The sequence below is a fragment of the Pristis pectinata genome, chromosome 4 (genome assembly GCF_009764475.1).
Source record: "Pristis pectinata isolate sPriPec2 chromosome 4, sPriPec2.1.pri, whole genome shotgun sequence".
NCBI lineage: Eukaryota > Metazoa > Chordata > Chondrichthyes > Rhinopristiformes > Pristidae > Pristis > Pristis pectinata.
Window position 1 is genome coordinate 94805719 of NC_067408.1, and position 15212 is coordinate 94820930.

The 15212-nt window shown below is 37.3% G+C and overlaps 1 protein-coding gene across 3 annotated transcripts in view; it reads left to right on the forward strand.

Annotated features, from left to right (window-relative positions):
• LOC127569427 (immunoglobulin-like domain-containing receptor 2) overlaps positions 1–14170 on the forward strand; it is an 80896-nt gene extending 66726 nt beyond the window's left edge. For 2 of the 3 annotated variants that reach the window (XM_052014060.1, XM_052014061.1), the window contains 5 exons: positions 446–610; positions 933–1046; positions 2728–2923; positions 4872–5511; positions 7902–14170. In XM_052014060.1, coding sequence (XP_051870020.1) covers positions 446–610; positions 933–1046; positions 2728–2923; positions 4872–5511; positions 7902–7937 — 1151 coding nt within the window. In that variant the 3' untranslated portion in view covers positions 7938–14170. The remainder of the gene's footprint in view (positions 1–445; positions 611–932; positions 1047–2727; positions 2924–4871; positions 5512–7901) is intronic. The other variant, XM_052014062.1, reaches the window with a different exon arrangement.
• The last annotated feature ends 1042 nt before the right edge of the window (positions 14171–15212 follow it).

The window sequence follows — 15212 nt, forward strand, 5'->3', positions numbered from 1 at the left end:
AGACAATGGAGTGTCAGTGCCGTGTTTGGGGGATGGGGTGGGGGGGTGGTGGTGAGGCATAGTATCAGGTTATTGAATCTTGCATTCTAGTCTGGTGCCATGCTAAGAAGGCCACAATGTCCTTGGAGTGTCGAGTGACAACTGTTCCCAGGAAAACATGGTCCAAGTTCTTCTGCAGTGCTTCAAAAGGAATATCACTTGGGAAATAATGTCTTCCTCTGTGTCCCTGGTGTGGAAAACATATCAATAACTTTTGGCGACTTGTATCTGGAAATGGATATAGTTGGATTTCTTGAATGACAAAATATTCCAGAAATGGATATTGTCACACTTCATTCCAGAAAATAATTGACTTCAGTTGCTGAAAAACAACAGGTGAATATATGTATATGTACACAAGATGATTTTTTATAAGTTTTAGCACTTTTATCCCCCTGTTTATCAGTATATGAAGCCGGAAAAGCAGTAAAAGCTGGACATCTTCCCAATGTTGCAGACTATCCACCATACTACATCCCCAGTGTTTCAAGGATACCAATCTCGTCAAGTGTAATTGATACAAAGTCTTTGCCTCCACCGGCACATGTCGACACTGATCTGGGAGAATCTGGTAAGAAGAATTTCTCTCAAAACAAAGGTCAACTCGAAGACATAGATATCATCATTACCGATTTGTTTGTGTGAAAGAATAAATAGGTCTTAAACCTTTTCCACACGCACCTCCAAATACAGGTGTATAATATCAAACTGTCACAATGATATAAGTCTACTACTTGCACCTTTTTAAAATTCTGATTTTGTTCTGTCACAGTGAAACACTCAAAAAGAAAGTAGTAACTCCAAACTTCGACTTACAAACCTTGTTTATATAAGCTATTAGCTTTTTAAGATTTGAGGGCAGGGTTTCCATAATTTTTCTATTTCCTCCTCAGTACGCAGTGGATACAGGATTCAAGCCAACAAAGAGCAAGACTCCATGAAAGTCCTTTACTATGTGGAAAAGGAGCTGGCGCAGTTTGACCCCTCTCGGAGAAAGTATGAACAATGTACGGGTTATAGGTATTGAGATTTAAGAGATGATCGCAGTTGATTTCTTATATGAATCTGCTGGCTCAGCAAAATGCTAATCTTCACGGACCCTTGCAGCCACCCTTGTCTTATTTCAGTTTGTACTATCATAATGAATTAGGTTCAGTTCTCAATGAGGCTATCTTCTATGGAATCTCCTGGATTTTAAAGTATTTAATTTGAAATGCAAAAATTCAGGCAACATGGATTTCAGGACTTAATTAGTCAACTATTATCAAAGTCACTTGTTTGTAGTTATTGCAAAAATCAATTGAATCATGTGGGGTCCCCCAAATATTTGCACAACTGTGTGAATTGTTCACCAATATCTCTATTGATTATATTTAAGATGGAAGTATAAACAAATTCAGCCATCTCTAATACTAGAAGATGAACTGAATTTCACATCAGCAACATTCCAATTACCAGGGACAATTTCAAAGCTCCCTGGCAGTGTTATGATCAGTGATGAAATCAAAAGAGGTCAAGAAGACATTGACGGGTGGATGAACTGCACAGCACGTGGCAGATTTAGTTCAGTGCAGGAAACCAGAAGGTGAAACATTCTGATAGGAAGAATGAATACTTCATATGCAATGGAATAATTTTAAGTGGGGGGACACAGGTGCAGAGAAACCTGGGATATCAGTCACACAAATCTTTGAAGGTGGCAGGTTAGTAAAGCAGTTAATAATGTAAATAGGATCCATGAGTTTATAAATAGAGGCACTGAATACAAATGTTGGGAATGATGCTAAACCTTTTGACAAAACACTGGCCTGCCAACTTCACCAATGTTGTGAAAATTTAGGAGAATCTGACAGAAGAAACAGTTCTTTACAAAACAAGTGGTTAAAATTTGGAATGCTTTGCCTTATATTTTGGTGGAAGTAGATCCAACAGTAGCTGTTAAAAGGGAACTGGGAAATTGAGAGATGAAAATTTTCAGGGATGTGGTGATAGAGGGAGGGAGTTTGACTAGTTGGAGTGATCTTTGAAAGGGCACAATGGGCTGACTAGCCTGTGTCGATGTTGTGCTCTTCAATGGGAACTATATTTGATAAGAAACACTTTGTTCTTTCTGCAGCCATTATTGCTTTCAGAGATATTTTGGTCTGGAATTCGTACAGTTCTTGGAAAATGTATAAACAGCTTGTTTTACAGATTTGATTCCACAGTCACCAGTCTTGTTGTTGGAATCTCTACTTGTGCTGGATCTCAAACTATTGAGGTGATTTTTGTGTAGCTGTTTGAATTTGCAGGGTAAATCCATACGTTTTAAAAATATCTGATGTTGTTATCAGTTTACACCGTGGACATTAGTTTTTTAGGTTTTTCATAGCCTTTATAATTCCAAGATCCAGCTTGTGAACAATGATCTAACACTAAATATCTGTTCAACAAAGAGCAGAATGATATTATACTGATCTGATGCCATTACACGTTTACTCAAAGAACAGTTCTGTGGGAAATCCCAGCCTTCACTGTTTTTAATTGAGTTCAGCGTCTCTTTCCCTTTTCACATGCAAATCAGCATCAGTGATTTGCATTTTGAACTAGTTTTCGAAGAATTCTGAGTTGTTTTTGTTTGTAACATTAACCCATCATGAAAGTACTAAGAAAATGACATAAATGATCCAAACTACTTGTATTATACAGCGAGCAACATGTCAGAGTTAAGTTCACTGCATGATCAGAACATCGATTTCTGCCAGAACTTCTGCCAGGCTCGAAAACAAACGCAACCTCCAATTACTGACCAGGATGTTGACTTGGCACTCAGCACGCAGTTTGTGAGAGGATCAGGACATTTCAAGAGCAGAGCAAAGAGAGACAATGAACGCTGCAGTAGCAGGTACAACAAAAGCGATGTTCAATTTGTATTAATGGTATTAAAGTTGATTTTCATTATAACCTTTGCAGCCATTTTTATTCTTAGACATATTATTCCTATCAGCTTTTTCTTGCATATCATTCTCTCTAAAATTGAAAATTGGCATTCATGTCTGACATGTGACTGATGATGGAAAAACATTACTGCAAATGAGTTAGACAAAACAAAATACACAAGTAGCAAACAGTTGTACATACATTTGAACCTAACCTCCATAGTCACAGAATTATACAGTACAGAAACAGGCCCTTTGGTCAAAGTTGAGTTTATTGTCATATGCGCAAGTACATGTATACACAGGTGCAATGAAAAACTTACTTGCAGCAGCTTCACAGGCACATAGCATGATTTAGGCAGCAATCACAAGAAAAACAAATTATACACAATTTTTACAAGAAGGAACAAAATAAAAACAAGTCCATTTTAGTACAAAGTGATTAAAGTGGTCATAGTGTTGCTAAACTGTAGTGATTAGAGTTTTACCAGTTGGTTCAAGAATCGAATGGTTGAAGGGAAGTAGCTGTTCTTGAACCTGGTGGTATGGGACTTGAGGCTTCTGTACCTCCTGCCCGATGGTAGCTGCAAAAAGATGGCATGGCTCGGATGGTGGGGATCTTTGATGATAGATGTTGCCTTCTTGAGGCAGTGCCTCGTAGATACTACCGATAGTGGGGAGGGATGTACTCTCTGCAGCTTCTTACATTATTGCGTATTCAAATTACTGTACCAGACCATGATGCAACCAGTCATCGTGCCCATGTCAACCATTGTACTTACCTATACTAATCCCATTTACCCTTATTATGTCCATTGCCTTCTATGCCTTGGTGATTCAGGTGCTTGTCTAGATGTTTCTTAAACGTTGTGAGAGTACCTGACTCCACTATCTCAGGCAGAGTGTTCCAGATTCCAACCACCCTCTGTGTGAAAGAATTCCCCCTCGGGTCCCCTTTAAAGCTCTTGCTTCTCACCTTGAACCTATGCCCTCTTGAATTAGACTCTTCCACCAAAGGGAAATGATTCTTACGATCTACCCTATTTATCCTCTGCATAATTTTATACACTTCTGTCAGGTCACCTCTCAGCCCCCTCTGCCCCAGGGAAAACGAAGACAGCCTATCCAATCCATTCTTGTAACTAAGGTGCTCCAATCCAGGCAACATCCAGTGAATCTCCTCTGAATCATCTCTAGTGCAATCACACCCTTCCTATAGTGTGGCGACTAGAACTGCCCACAAAGCTCCCAGGGTACCTAATCAATGTTTTGTAATGTTGTAACATGATGTTCCAGCTCTTAATATTCTATGCCACAGCCAATGAATAAATGAACTTTCCTTATGTAATTTTTTTTAAAAAATCTCTTAAGTATCATGCTGGGAAGTAATTCTCTATTGTATAAATATTTTGACAAATTTAGAAGACTCATAATAACATTATCACGACCATTGCTCTTTGTGGATTTTACCTAAAATGGGAAAGGACATGTGTAAATCTAATGGACACCAGTTATTCTGGAAGGGAGTTGTTATTTGTAAATGGTGCTACTGATGCAAGTTCTAGTCAGAATAGTGATGGTTCCTGCACACACTTCTGAATACAGATGGAACTTCTCTGTAACATTTCATGTTTCATTTCCAAGAACAACAAGATTTTAATTTATATCCTGTGACTTCAAAATCTGAGCAGGCTAATAGCTTTCAAACTCCAAAACTAAGGTTAAAATGAAATGAGATCTACCAGGAATGGTGTGTATGTTGTTTAGTGAAGTCTCAGAAATCAGAATAAATTTTGACTATGTACATAATTCACGAAATCACATGAACTTTGGTAGTAATTACCGTACATTAAAATTTGGTTCATTCTGAAGAGCTGTAACAAGATGCTAAGAATATTTTTAATTATTCACTAGGTCACGGTCTCGATCTTGTGAAAGACAAAGAATTGAACTGCACGACAAAGAACAAGCAAAGTCACTAGACGAACTTGAAGAATTTGCAGAATCTTATCATTACAGGGGGAGGAGAGGTAATTCCCTTGAGCCAGAACGACGGGAGAGAAAAGAGGCTGACAGAGGGCAGTATTACAGAGCACTCAGAGATCGATACCACTATCAAGGGAGCTCCTTGGATGATTATTACAACAAAAGGAGTCGGAGCAGGAATGAACTATATGACGCTGACCAGGGACATATTTACAATAGTCAAAGGAAGAGAAATAAGCAGGAAGAATATCCATTACGGTGTACAAATGATGGTGGTAGAACCTACGATGATGCTTTCATGAACAGTATTCTGGAGAAGAAGGCCAAATGTAAATCTTACAATGAAAGCTACAGCAGTGAAACTCCTTCCAAAGCTAGTATTAAGCGAGTAAATGACCATTACTATGGGAAATCTCCGAGTTACAGGACAGAAGAAGAAGAGACACTGCCTCCATACACTGAAATGCACTTGCAGAAGGTTAGGCCAGAAGAACTGCCAGCAAGAATCTACTATCCTAAAGTGGAGAATGTTCATGAGCGAAAAGAGCAAACAAGACAGAAGAAAACCGTGAGTTCTTTGATTTCTTTCAATAAAAAGTAAAAGAAAATCTATACCTTTTTGGAATTTACACAGCTTCTTTGAAATATATTCACTTAATTTAAGCTTGACTTAGTCTGGGATACTATTGTTCTGTGTTAGTTAATTTTGTGCTGATGAATTATGTCAATTCTGGTGAATAATATTTTCCCAATTTTGATGAACTACGCAAAATATCTAAAGTCAGGTTTCTTAGTGTGGCTGATACAGAGTATGTACCTTTTACCTTGGCCCATTCTCAGTCAAGATCCAAATTTATCAGCATGAACCTTGATCCTTCATCAGTGGTGGTACTGGTAAAAGTGTGAAGTTGGTTTGAACTTATCTTTGCATGGGAATCATTCCTGGGTGGACTGTGAAACTTTTCATAATTGGCATCAGCGTGAGAGAAAATCCATTGCATTTAGAGAGAAAGATGTGGAAGTGATATTAGGAAATTCCATTCTGACTATCAGAGGAAGATTGCTTGGGAAAACATATCATTTATGATCTTCATCACTCAGGCAAATGGAATATTGAAGTTTTACATATTAATGCATGGTCAGACCAATCTGCATTTTTTACAGAGTGCTTAATTATGACTATTTACCATTAAGTTTTTCTTAGCTCCAACTAAAGCAAAAAGTGGCCTGTTAGATTTAGAAATAGTAAAAATTAGGCAGTAATTTATTTTCATATTTTAGTTATTGTAACAATGTTATAGTTGTGATTTTTATGTACATTAGAATAAATTAACACTGATGCTAACTATAAAAATATCCCTCTACAGTCGATAAGTAAAAGCTTAACATTAAGATTACTTGAAGAAGAAAAAGAAACAAATCCAGCCTCATAGGTTCTATATTTAAGCACCACGTTTGATCATAGATAGCTCTGACCCTGGCAAGAAAAGACCATGCTGCCATCAGTGCAGCAACTATGAATCACTGATTGCCCTGCCCTCCTTTATTTTCTAGCCACTAGCAGACTGAGCACTGCCCAGAAGTATTCACAATCCATTAATAATCATCTGTGTTTCTCCATTGCTAACATTGCTGCACAATTCCTCTACCTCAGGAATGTACGTATTCCACAGCAGTCAAAACTCTTGTTTTAACTATTTAATACTTAGAATTTATTTTGCCACAATCAAACAACACACATTTGAAAAGATTTGGCATTCCTTGTCTTCCCACCACATTTGAAAAAGGAACAGCAGGTGCAGCTACCAGAGCCACTGCCTCACATTGCCACAGACCCAAGTTCACTCCTGAACTTGGTTGCTGCGTGCATGGAGTTTGCACGTTTTCCCTGTGATGGTGTGGATTTCCTCCAGGTGCTCAAGTTTCCTTCCATATCCGAAAGATGTGCAAGTTTGTAAGTTAATTGGCTACTGTAAATTGACCCTCTTGTGTAGGTGAGTGGTGGAATCTGGGGGTGTTGATGAGAATGTGCGGAGAATAGAACATGGAATTAATGCAGAATTTGTGTAGAGAAACAAAGGACTGCAGATGCTGGAATCTAGATGAAAAAACAACAAGATGCTGGAGGAACTCAGCAGGCCAGGCAGCATCTGTGGAGTAAAGCAGATGGTCAACGTTTTGGGTCAGGACCCTTCCTCAGGACTCAGGGTTTGTATAACTGGGTGGTTAATGGTTGGCGCAGTCCTGGTGGGCTGAAGGGCCTGTTTCTGTGCTGTATCTCTCTGTGACTCTAATTAATTCACCAAATCTTTACGTTTTTGTGTTGCTGCACTCTTCATCTGCAAGGCATTTTCTCTGATGTGCAAGGCCCATGGATTAGGAAAGGGTTTAGGAAGTTGGGATATCAGGGAAAGGGATGGGATTTGAGGATCAGGGTTCATGGGAGAAAGGTGGTGTAGAAGGAGTTCAGAAGGGTAATGGGTTAAAGCACGGTGACTTAGTGGAAGTGGAATAAAGGCTAAGGGGTTACTTTAAGGAGCTGGCCATGGCTATTGTGGCTCCCCACAATGTTACACTCTGAGAAAACTTGTTCACATGTCCTCGGACTTGGGAGGGCGCGGCAAAGGAGGGGCTCGGCTGTGACTGCCAACCCAATGGACACTGTGACGTCATATCCAAATCTTATTGCCCCACAGTATTGAGTGACTAAAACTAAAAATGGATGAAATTTGTTGTTTCTTCTGTATTTTGTGTTTATTTATCTTTTCCCTGATAAATTCCATAAGAGTGAACTTTATTCTGTATCTCAAATTTTTGGGTAGTCATTTGTGAATTCCATAAGGGCAAATTTTGACATTGATTGTAGTGTGGGGTTCACCTGTACTGTAAATTCTATGACACTATGTGACAAATACTTTGAAGGAATAGATTGTTATTCATTGTGTTTTTATCTTGCAGAATCACTTTCCAGCCAGAGATGCTCTTGTAGTATAAAGTAAAAAGGATGAAGGGAAGATTTTGCCTCTAAGTTTGTACTATTTGACACATGGGAAATGCCAAGGATGTCAGGATGCTGAAGACCTGTTTTATTTTCAACGTGGGTCTCAACAACACTTGCAAAAACAAGTTGCGAAACTCTGGGAGCTGTTTGCCACAGTTTAATATTTCCAGTATTATGAGTCTCTGGCAGATTTGTCACATTGGTTTACATGTACAGTATACAGCATTAATATGGTGGCTTTAGAACATGACACAATTTATGCCATGTTTTATGCTATTACTCTGGAATTTAGGAATAATCTTTTTGTATCTGGTGACTGATTCAGTTCAGCAGAGTGTGGTTATCACCATGCCAATTTGTCCCAGGTAATGATAATCATTAATCATTATAAATCAAACACAAGCCAGAGAATCAAATAATGTTAAGACACAAATAAAGACCATGCATTTACTATCACCCATGCTGACTTTCTGAAGGAACTAACCAATTTGTTATTTCCTGTGTGCTCTTTCAATTTCTTTATCCTTCTAAAACTTACTTACTTTTCTTCTAAAAGCCATTATGGATTCCACTTCCACCTCACTTTCTTGGTGTGGAATCCCAATCCTAACCATACACTACCGAAGAAAATAAGAAACTCCAGCCTCTATCAATTCTTTTGTGGATTAAAATTAAATTTTTGTGCTATTCTTTCGTGGACCAGTTTTCTCCATTTACTTTATCAGTGTCTTTTAAATTAAACTCTTTTAAAGTCAAACTCTTAATATTCTTCTAATGAAAATTGCTGCAGTATTTTTAAGTTTCCCCTGATAAATACCACTTACTATATAACTTTAAAGTTTCTCATTCATTTTTTCTGATATTAAAACATTTTATTTTGGTTAGCAATGCCTTCCACCTTTATACCTCAGTCAAGAAATCCACTCTAATTTCCCTTGATTGACATTTAATTGCAAGTTAGCTCTTCCATTTCCAAGAGATTGCTTAAAGAATTTTTATATCAGGATTGGACGTTTGTTCAACTAAGGGAAATTAAGGAGTAGACAGTAAACAAATGAAGAATGCTATTTTTAAAATAAATGTATACCCCTGGATAATGATAACAAATTATTTATCTTGTTCAACAGTGAAGAATGAGTCAATTTTAAAAATATTTAATGAGAGCCATGCCAAAACCAAACCAACTAATCCAACATGCAGCTTCTTAAGGTTTTAAATATTTTGTTAAGTAGTTCTGTTTTCTTTCAATAACAGATGTTACATGTGAATGTCTATTATTTTTATAGTGTAATAATTTGTTTTGCCATTTTTAAGATGCATCATGTCTAGTTTTTGAAGTGAAGGGCCTGAAAAACGCAGCTTGATAAAGCATTTTCATCCAGAATAGGTTTATAGAAAATGCTGGCTTAGCAGGCCAGACAACATTTGAGGGCAGAAACAAAATTAACAACCCAGATTTTACAATCAGTGGCAAAGAGTCTGTGCTCTCTGGTGACTTGAGAGAATAAAAGGCACCCATAAAAATTTAGTGGTCTCTCAAGCATCAATTTCTTCTATTTCAACATGGCTTTGAATTGGGTGCTATTTTTAAGAAGATCTATGGTGTCCAGCATCAGTGATATCATCATGCAAGGTGATCAGCTAGTCAGATTGTAAGATCTTCATAACAAGTTGGGATGCAAAGAGTATTCTTCTAATGTTTTATTTTGATGCCCTTTTGAGTGAATGAGACTCCATGAATGTAAAATTAGTTTTCAGAACTAGAGGGGGATTAACAGTAAAAAAAGACTCCCTTTTTAAAAAGTCAACACCTTATTCAAAAGGCTTCATATTTTCATTGAGAATGGGGCATGGGCCTTTAAAGTTTACATCAAAATATTGATTTCTCATTCACTACATCTGCAAAGGCTATAGCAGCACACCCTCTGGAGGAAAAGGATATCACTCACAACAATTTCTCTTTATCTGCAGTTATTAATTATGCATTTGAGCATTGCAGAGGTTGCTGTTGGTTTTATACAATAATTGAGCACTAATATTCACACTTAGTACAACCACAAAACTCCAGGCCAATGTTTCAGACTGATGATGTCATTGACTTGCAACTTTAACATTCTTCCTCTTCCTATTCATGCTGCTGGGTGGGCTGAGTCTTGGCTTTTAAATATTATCTTTTAAATGTTAGGACACTGTTTACTTCATGGTAGATGTATTGGTCTATTTCCCAAGAACACCATAAGACTGTTAAATCTGAACAAATTAGAACCGCCATAAATCATCTTCAACTACAGATTAGGAAGTTGCTTTCCTGGATTTATATTAATTATTTCTGTATTCCTTTCTTCTCATAAGTCCATGAGAACCATCTGCAGCTCTGCACCTTCATTCATGAAGTGACTATTCTTAAGTTATCGGTTTTTTTAACAAAAATTTGTTAGTCATTAGCCCTTTTATTTTTCTTTGTTCTTTACAGCTTCTCTTTGGGTCAGATTAAACTGGTCATTATTTTTGTGTTCTATTTTATCAACTCTTATCACATAAAACATGGGTTGCAGATATAATCTACCACTGTCAGAAACATGTTTGACAGGGAAGTACTTCTACTGGCATTGCCATGGTTTCAATTTACAACGTACATAATATGCTGTATGTAATAGCCTCTTTTGTTTACTACACTACCTGTTGCTAAGTTAGTTAGCTGCTTCCTCGTTAAGAAACCTTTCCAGACACATTGAGTGGAGGAAAAACCAAAAGTTATATTTCATTTTGAGATCCTGCTAATACATGGCAGCCCTAGAATATGTTTTGCTGCAATTTTAGGAACCATCCATTGGATGTTTTACTGCTGTTATGGTCAAGAAAATGTTCAATCTGTTTGAGTAATAACAATGCACTTTATGTACACCTCGACTGCATTCTTTCAAGGAATTGACTTTTGTTATTTGTTCCACCAATTTCACTGTCACGGCTTTCCAATTTCAGGAAATTATTACATTGTTCTAAACATAATGTAATATCCACATCCCCACAACTTCTTCATCCAATTTGCCAGGATGGATATTTTAACAAGTGTTCATAGAGATGAGAAATGCTGGTCTAAGCACTATGTTGGGGCATTTTGTTTTTCCTTTACCTTGGTATTATTCCATTTGGTATGGTTACAATCATGTTAAATGTAGTTTTCTTTTTGTCAAAATTTGTTATTCTCATTCACTGGAGCAGATGATATATACAGTTTATAACATTTATGATGAATTAAAAGATTACTCATATCCAAGTCGCTTAACCAAATAAATGATCTGCAGTATTTTCTGTAGAATCTCCAAAGGGATTGATATGCCATGACTGAGAAATCCCCTTAAAGCATTGTAGTTACTCATAATAATTACCTTTGAAAATTTCATTTTCATCTTTCTCCAAACCTAGTTGCCAACTAACCAATGTAACAATCTGCTGGAGGAACTTAGCGGGTTGAGCAGTATCTTTGGGAGGAAAGGAACTGTTGATGTTTCGGGTCAAAACCCTGCATCAGAACTGATGCTGCTCGACCCACTGAGTTCCCCCAGCAGATTGTTTGTAGCTCCAGATTCCAGGATCTATAGTCTCTTGTGTCTCACTTATAATAATCTCAGTTGATACCTTGTATGTCCATAATAATGATTCATGATCTTTCCTGATCCTTCTTAACCTCCAACACTTCTGATACTGCAGACTACTTCCTCTTAACCTACCTAATAGGTTGTACCCGTCTGCAACAGGAAATATATTGCTCCCAACAGCTACTCTGCCACTGCACATTTACTTACTCGAGCACACGAGAGGTTCATGTGCCCTCATCCACATCACTTTTGTATTCTAGACTTGGTGGCATTACCCTGAATCCTGGTATCACTCTCACCAATGTGTGCTAGTGGTGCCCAACACTAACTTTCCATTTCTTCTAATTATCTGCTGTCAAATTCAAAATACCTGGATAAACCAAAACTTCAGCTGGATATCAGCAAAACCAGGGTCGTGCTCTTCATCTCTAATATTTCTGCCTACAGCCTAGACCCCACGAGTCTCATTCAGTAGTGTCTCAACCCTATTTTTTCAATGTGATTCTCACCTTCCTTATACCCTCTGAATACTCCATTCATCACACCTCTCTCCATATCAGTTCCAATCCCAAAACTACTTCCTTCTAATTCCACAACAAGTTTCTTCTCTTTTTTCCCATCTCTTATAAGCTATTATGAAATTTCCAAAAAGCTAGCATAAGCATAAAATCACAATGAGAACTGAACCCTTTATAATAATTTATGAGCTTTGTTACCCATAGAATTGTTCCAAAATCTTAAAGTATTTTGTATTTTCCATTGTTTCCATATTGGATGAGTTTATTAGAGACTACGATCTTTCCTACTGAATACACTGTATCTGATGACACAACATTATTCAGTTAATGCACAATATTCAACGTAATTAGTTCCCTCCTATTTATCGACTTTCAAGCCAAGTAAGATCCTTCAGCCATGGTATCTTTTATCCATAAGTCTGTCTTCTTAACTCTATTAACACGAGAAGTAATCAAGGAGAAGCCTATGGGTAAAGATGAGTATTACAACATATTATCAAACCCATCCCCCAAAATATCTTGCTCTGACCAAATTCCACCAATTTTTGCTACAAATAAACTCCTTATAATCCCACTTCCACACTCTCTCTACTTCTTTGCTTTATAAAAGAAAACCATGATCTCATACTCTCAACTGAATCTCAAATTTTAATCACTTGACTTGAATTCTTCACTGATGTGCCAGAGGTTTGCATAGATTTACCTTGCCCTCCGGGGCTTTGTTTATCCTGCAGTCTAGAAGCCATAATGGTTGCTTAATTGCCGAGAGGTGTGTAGGAGTGTCAAAAAACATCCCTCAGTCCTTCACACCCTTCAGGCAAGTGCTCAGTCTTCACTATGCCATGAGATTGGTGCTTGATTAGGAACTCGTTGGAATATCAAGTTATACATCCTTTTCTCAACTTGGGCATAATACAGAGTCTCAACCTGAAATGTTGACCATCCTTTTGCTTCCACAGACATTCCTTGACCTGCTGAGTTCCTCCAGCAGTTTGTTTTTTGCACCATACTCCAGCATTTGCAGTCTCTTGTATCTCCTCTTTTGTTTTTAATCAACTAAAACACCAACAAAAGCCTCTTCTTTAGCCTAGACACAAATATATTTCTCACACCTCAAGGTTATTTCTAATGGATCAAATGCTGTCATATTTCATTATAAACAATATTTCTGCAGTCTCATAGTTTCACAAAATCTAAAATGCCAGATTTACCATAATTGATTTATCTTTCTCTAAGTTGATCTAACTGTTGTCAGTCTAGCACTTTGGTCTAGCAATCTACTGCTGCTTTTCTTCTGTGCTATACACTAATATATAGCCTAATTCAAATTGGACAGTTGGCGGTATGGCAACCACACTCAAATAAAATAAAAATGGGGCTTAACTCAATGACAATCTTGGTGAAGCAAAAAAAAGGAAGAGAATCAATATAGCAATATAGACTGTGAAACAGGTCTTCTCCATGTTCATACTTACCAATCTTTTTCTCAAGGCTAAATATATTATGTATGAAAAATAACTGACAGGCATCAATCAACCTGTCCCACATGACTGCAATGTCTTGTGCACCACAATCAATATACTCTCCACCCCAGCCAAAAGCCATGTAATCTGGGAGAGAACATGCATATCTGTATATATTATAGACTAACACGTTAAAAGATGGATTTATTAGAGCATCATGAATTCCATTTTCTGTTATAAGTGATTTTTTTTTTAAAAATGGATGCGATTTCCTGTGGTTGTTATCTGAAAATGCAGTTAATATGACCAGTGAATTTATCCATCTCTCAGTAGTAGTGAATGTGTAGTTCTATCAGGTACTTAATATGTAGTCAGATATTAAATATTTTGCAATCTGCTGTATTTAATTTTAATCATTTTCTGAACACTAGTGGTAAGAGTGTAATTGCTAGAAGAGCTTGTATTAATAGTCATTCTGAACCTTTGACTGGTATACTGATATGTAAAATAGAAATCTTATTTTCTTAAGTACAGTATTTCTCTTTGAATACCTCTTATTATTGTACCTTATGATGTTGGTGACTAAAGTCTTGCCATAATCACTATTGTCATTTTTGGGAAAAAAATGAAATGAACAAATTAAGTAGTATGTTTGCTTGGATTTATTGAACTGGTAACTTAGGATATTATGGACTTTCTGTATTTCAGTACTATATTAGGAAGGACAATAGTTCTGCCTATACAGTCTGTATAGAATGATGTAACAACTGGCCAAAGACAACACCACGGGCCTTATTTAATATTTTAGTTTGTGCCAGCAGGATTTCCAAATTGACCTTAAGACTGCTTGTAGCAAAATAGCTACCAAATATTCTGAATAGATATTAGAATGAAATATTCTTCCACAAAATGAATTCAAAATCATAACCTACATTTCTTCAAAACAGGAGCCATCAATACGGTTTTGCCGTTTATCAGCATCAACTACTCCAGTGTAAGATGATGTGATAGAAATTCTCAGTGTTAAATTTCACATATCATTAGCTCCTGAAAGAAAAGCTCCTACTTTCCATATTGAGAATTAATACCAAACTTGTTCAGTTTCCTTCCAGTTTCATGATCTGGTGACTGAGTCACACTTTGGAATAGTCCGCTTGTAGCTGCTGTTGTTTTGGCATAGCTAAGAAAAGGAAAATTATTATAAGTATTTCAAGCATTTAATAGTTTTGTCTCTTTGCAGGCCTCTGAGGCTTCACTATATTTACCTCACTGTGAGCATCCTTTGAGGTGTGCCACTTACAGCCTCTTCCAATGGTCCCTATGATTAACATGTCCCTCTTATCCATCAGTAGCCTAACCATCCAGTCCAGACCACTGATCTTGCTGCTTACACATATAGAACTTCAACCTGATCACCATCAAATCCATCCTCTACCCATGCCCACCCCCAAACCTCCAAAACCTTTCAGGCACTTGCCTACTTTTCATCTGTAGACGATCAATAAATGTTGTTGCCTGTGAAAACAGTGATGGAGCCTACATTAAAGTCCCAACCCCCAATGCCAACCTCCCCCTTCCCCATTGAGTACTACTGTGTGATTGTTCATTGGCAGATACCTTTAAAAGATGCCCACCCATCTAACACCTCCTCAGTTTGTTGTCTTGTATTTACCTGGACACAGCCCAAT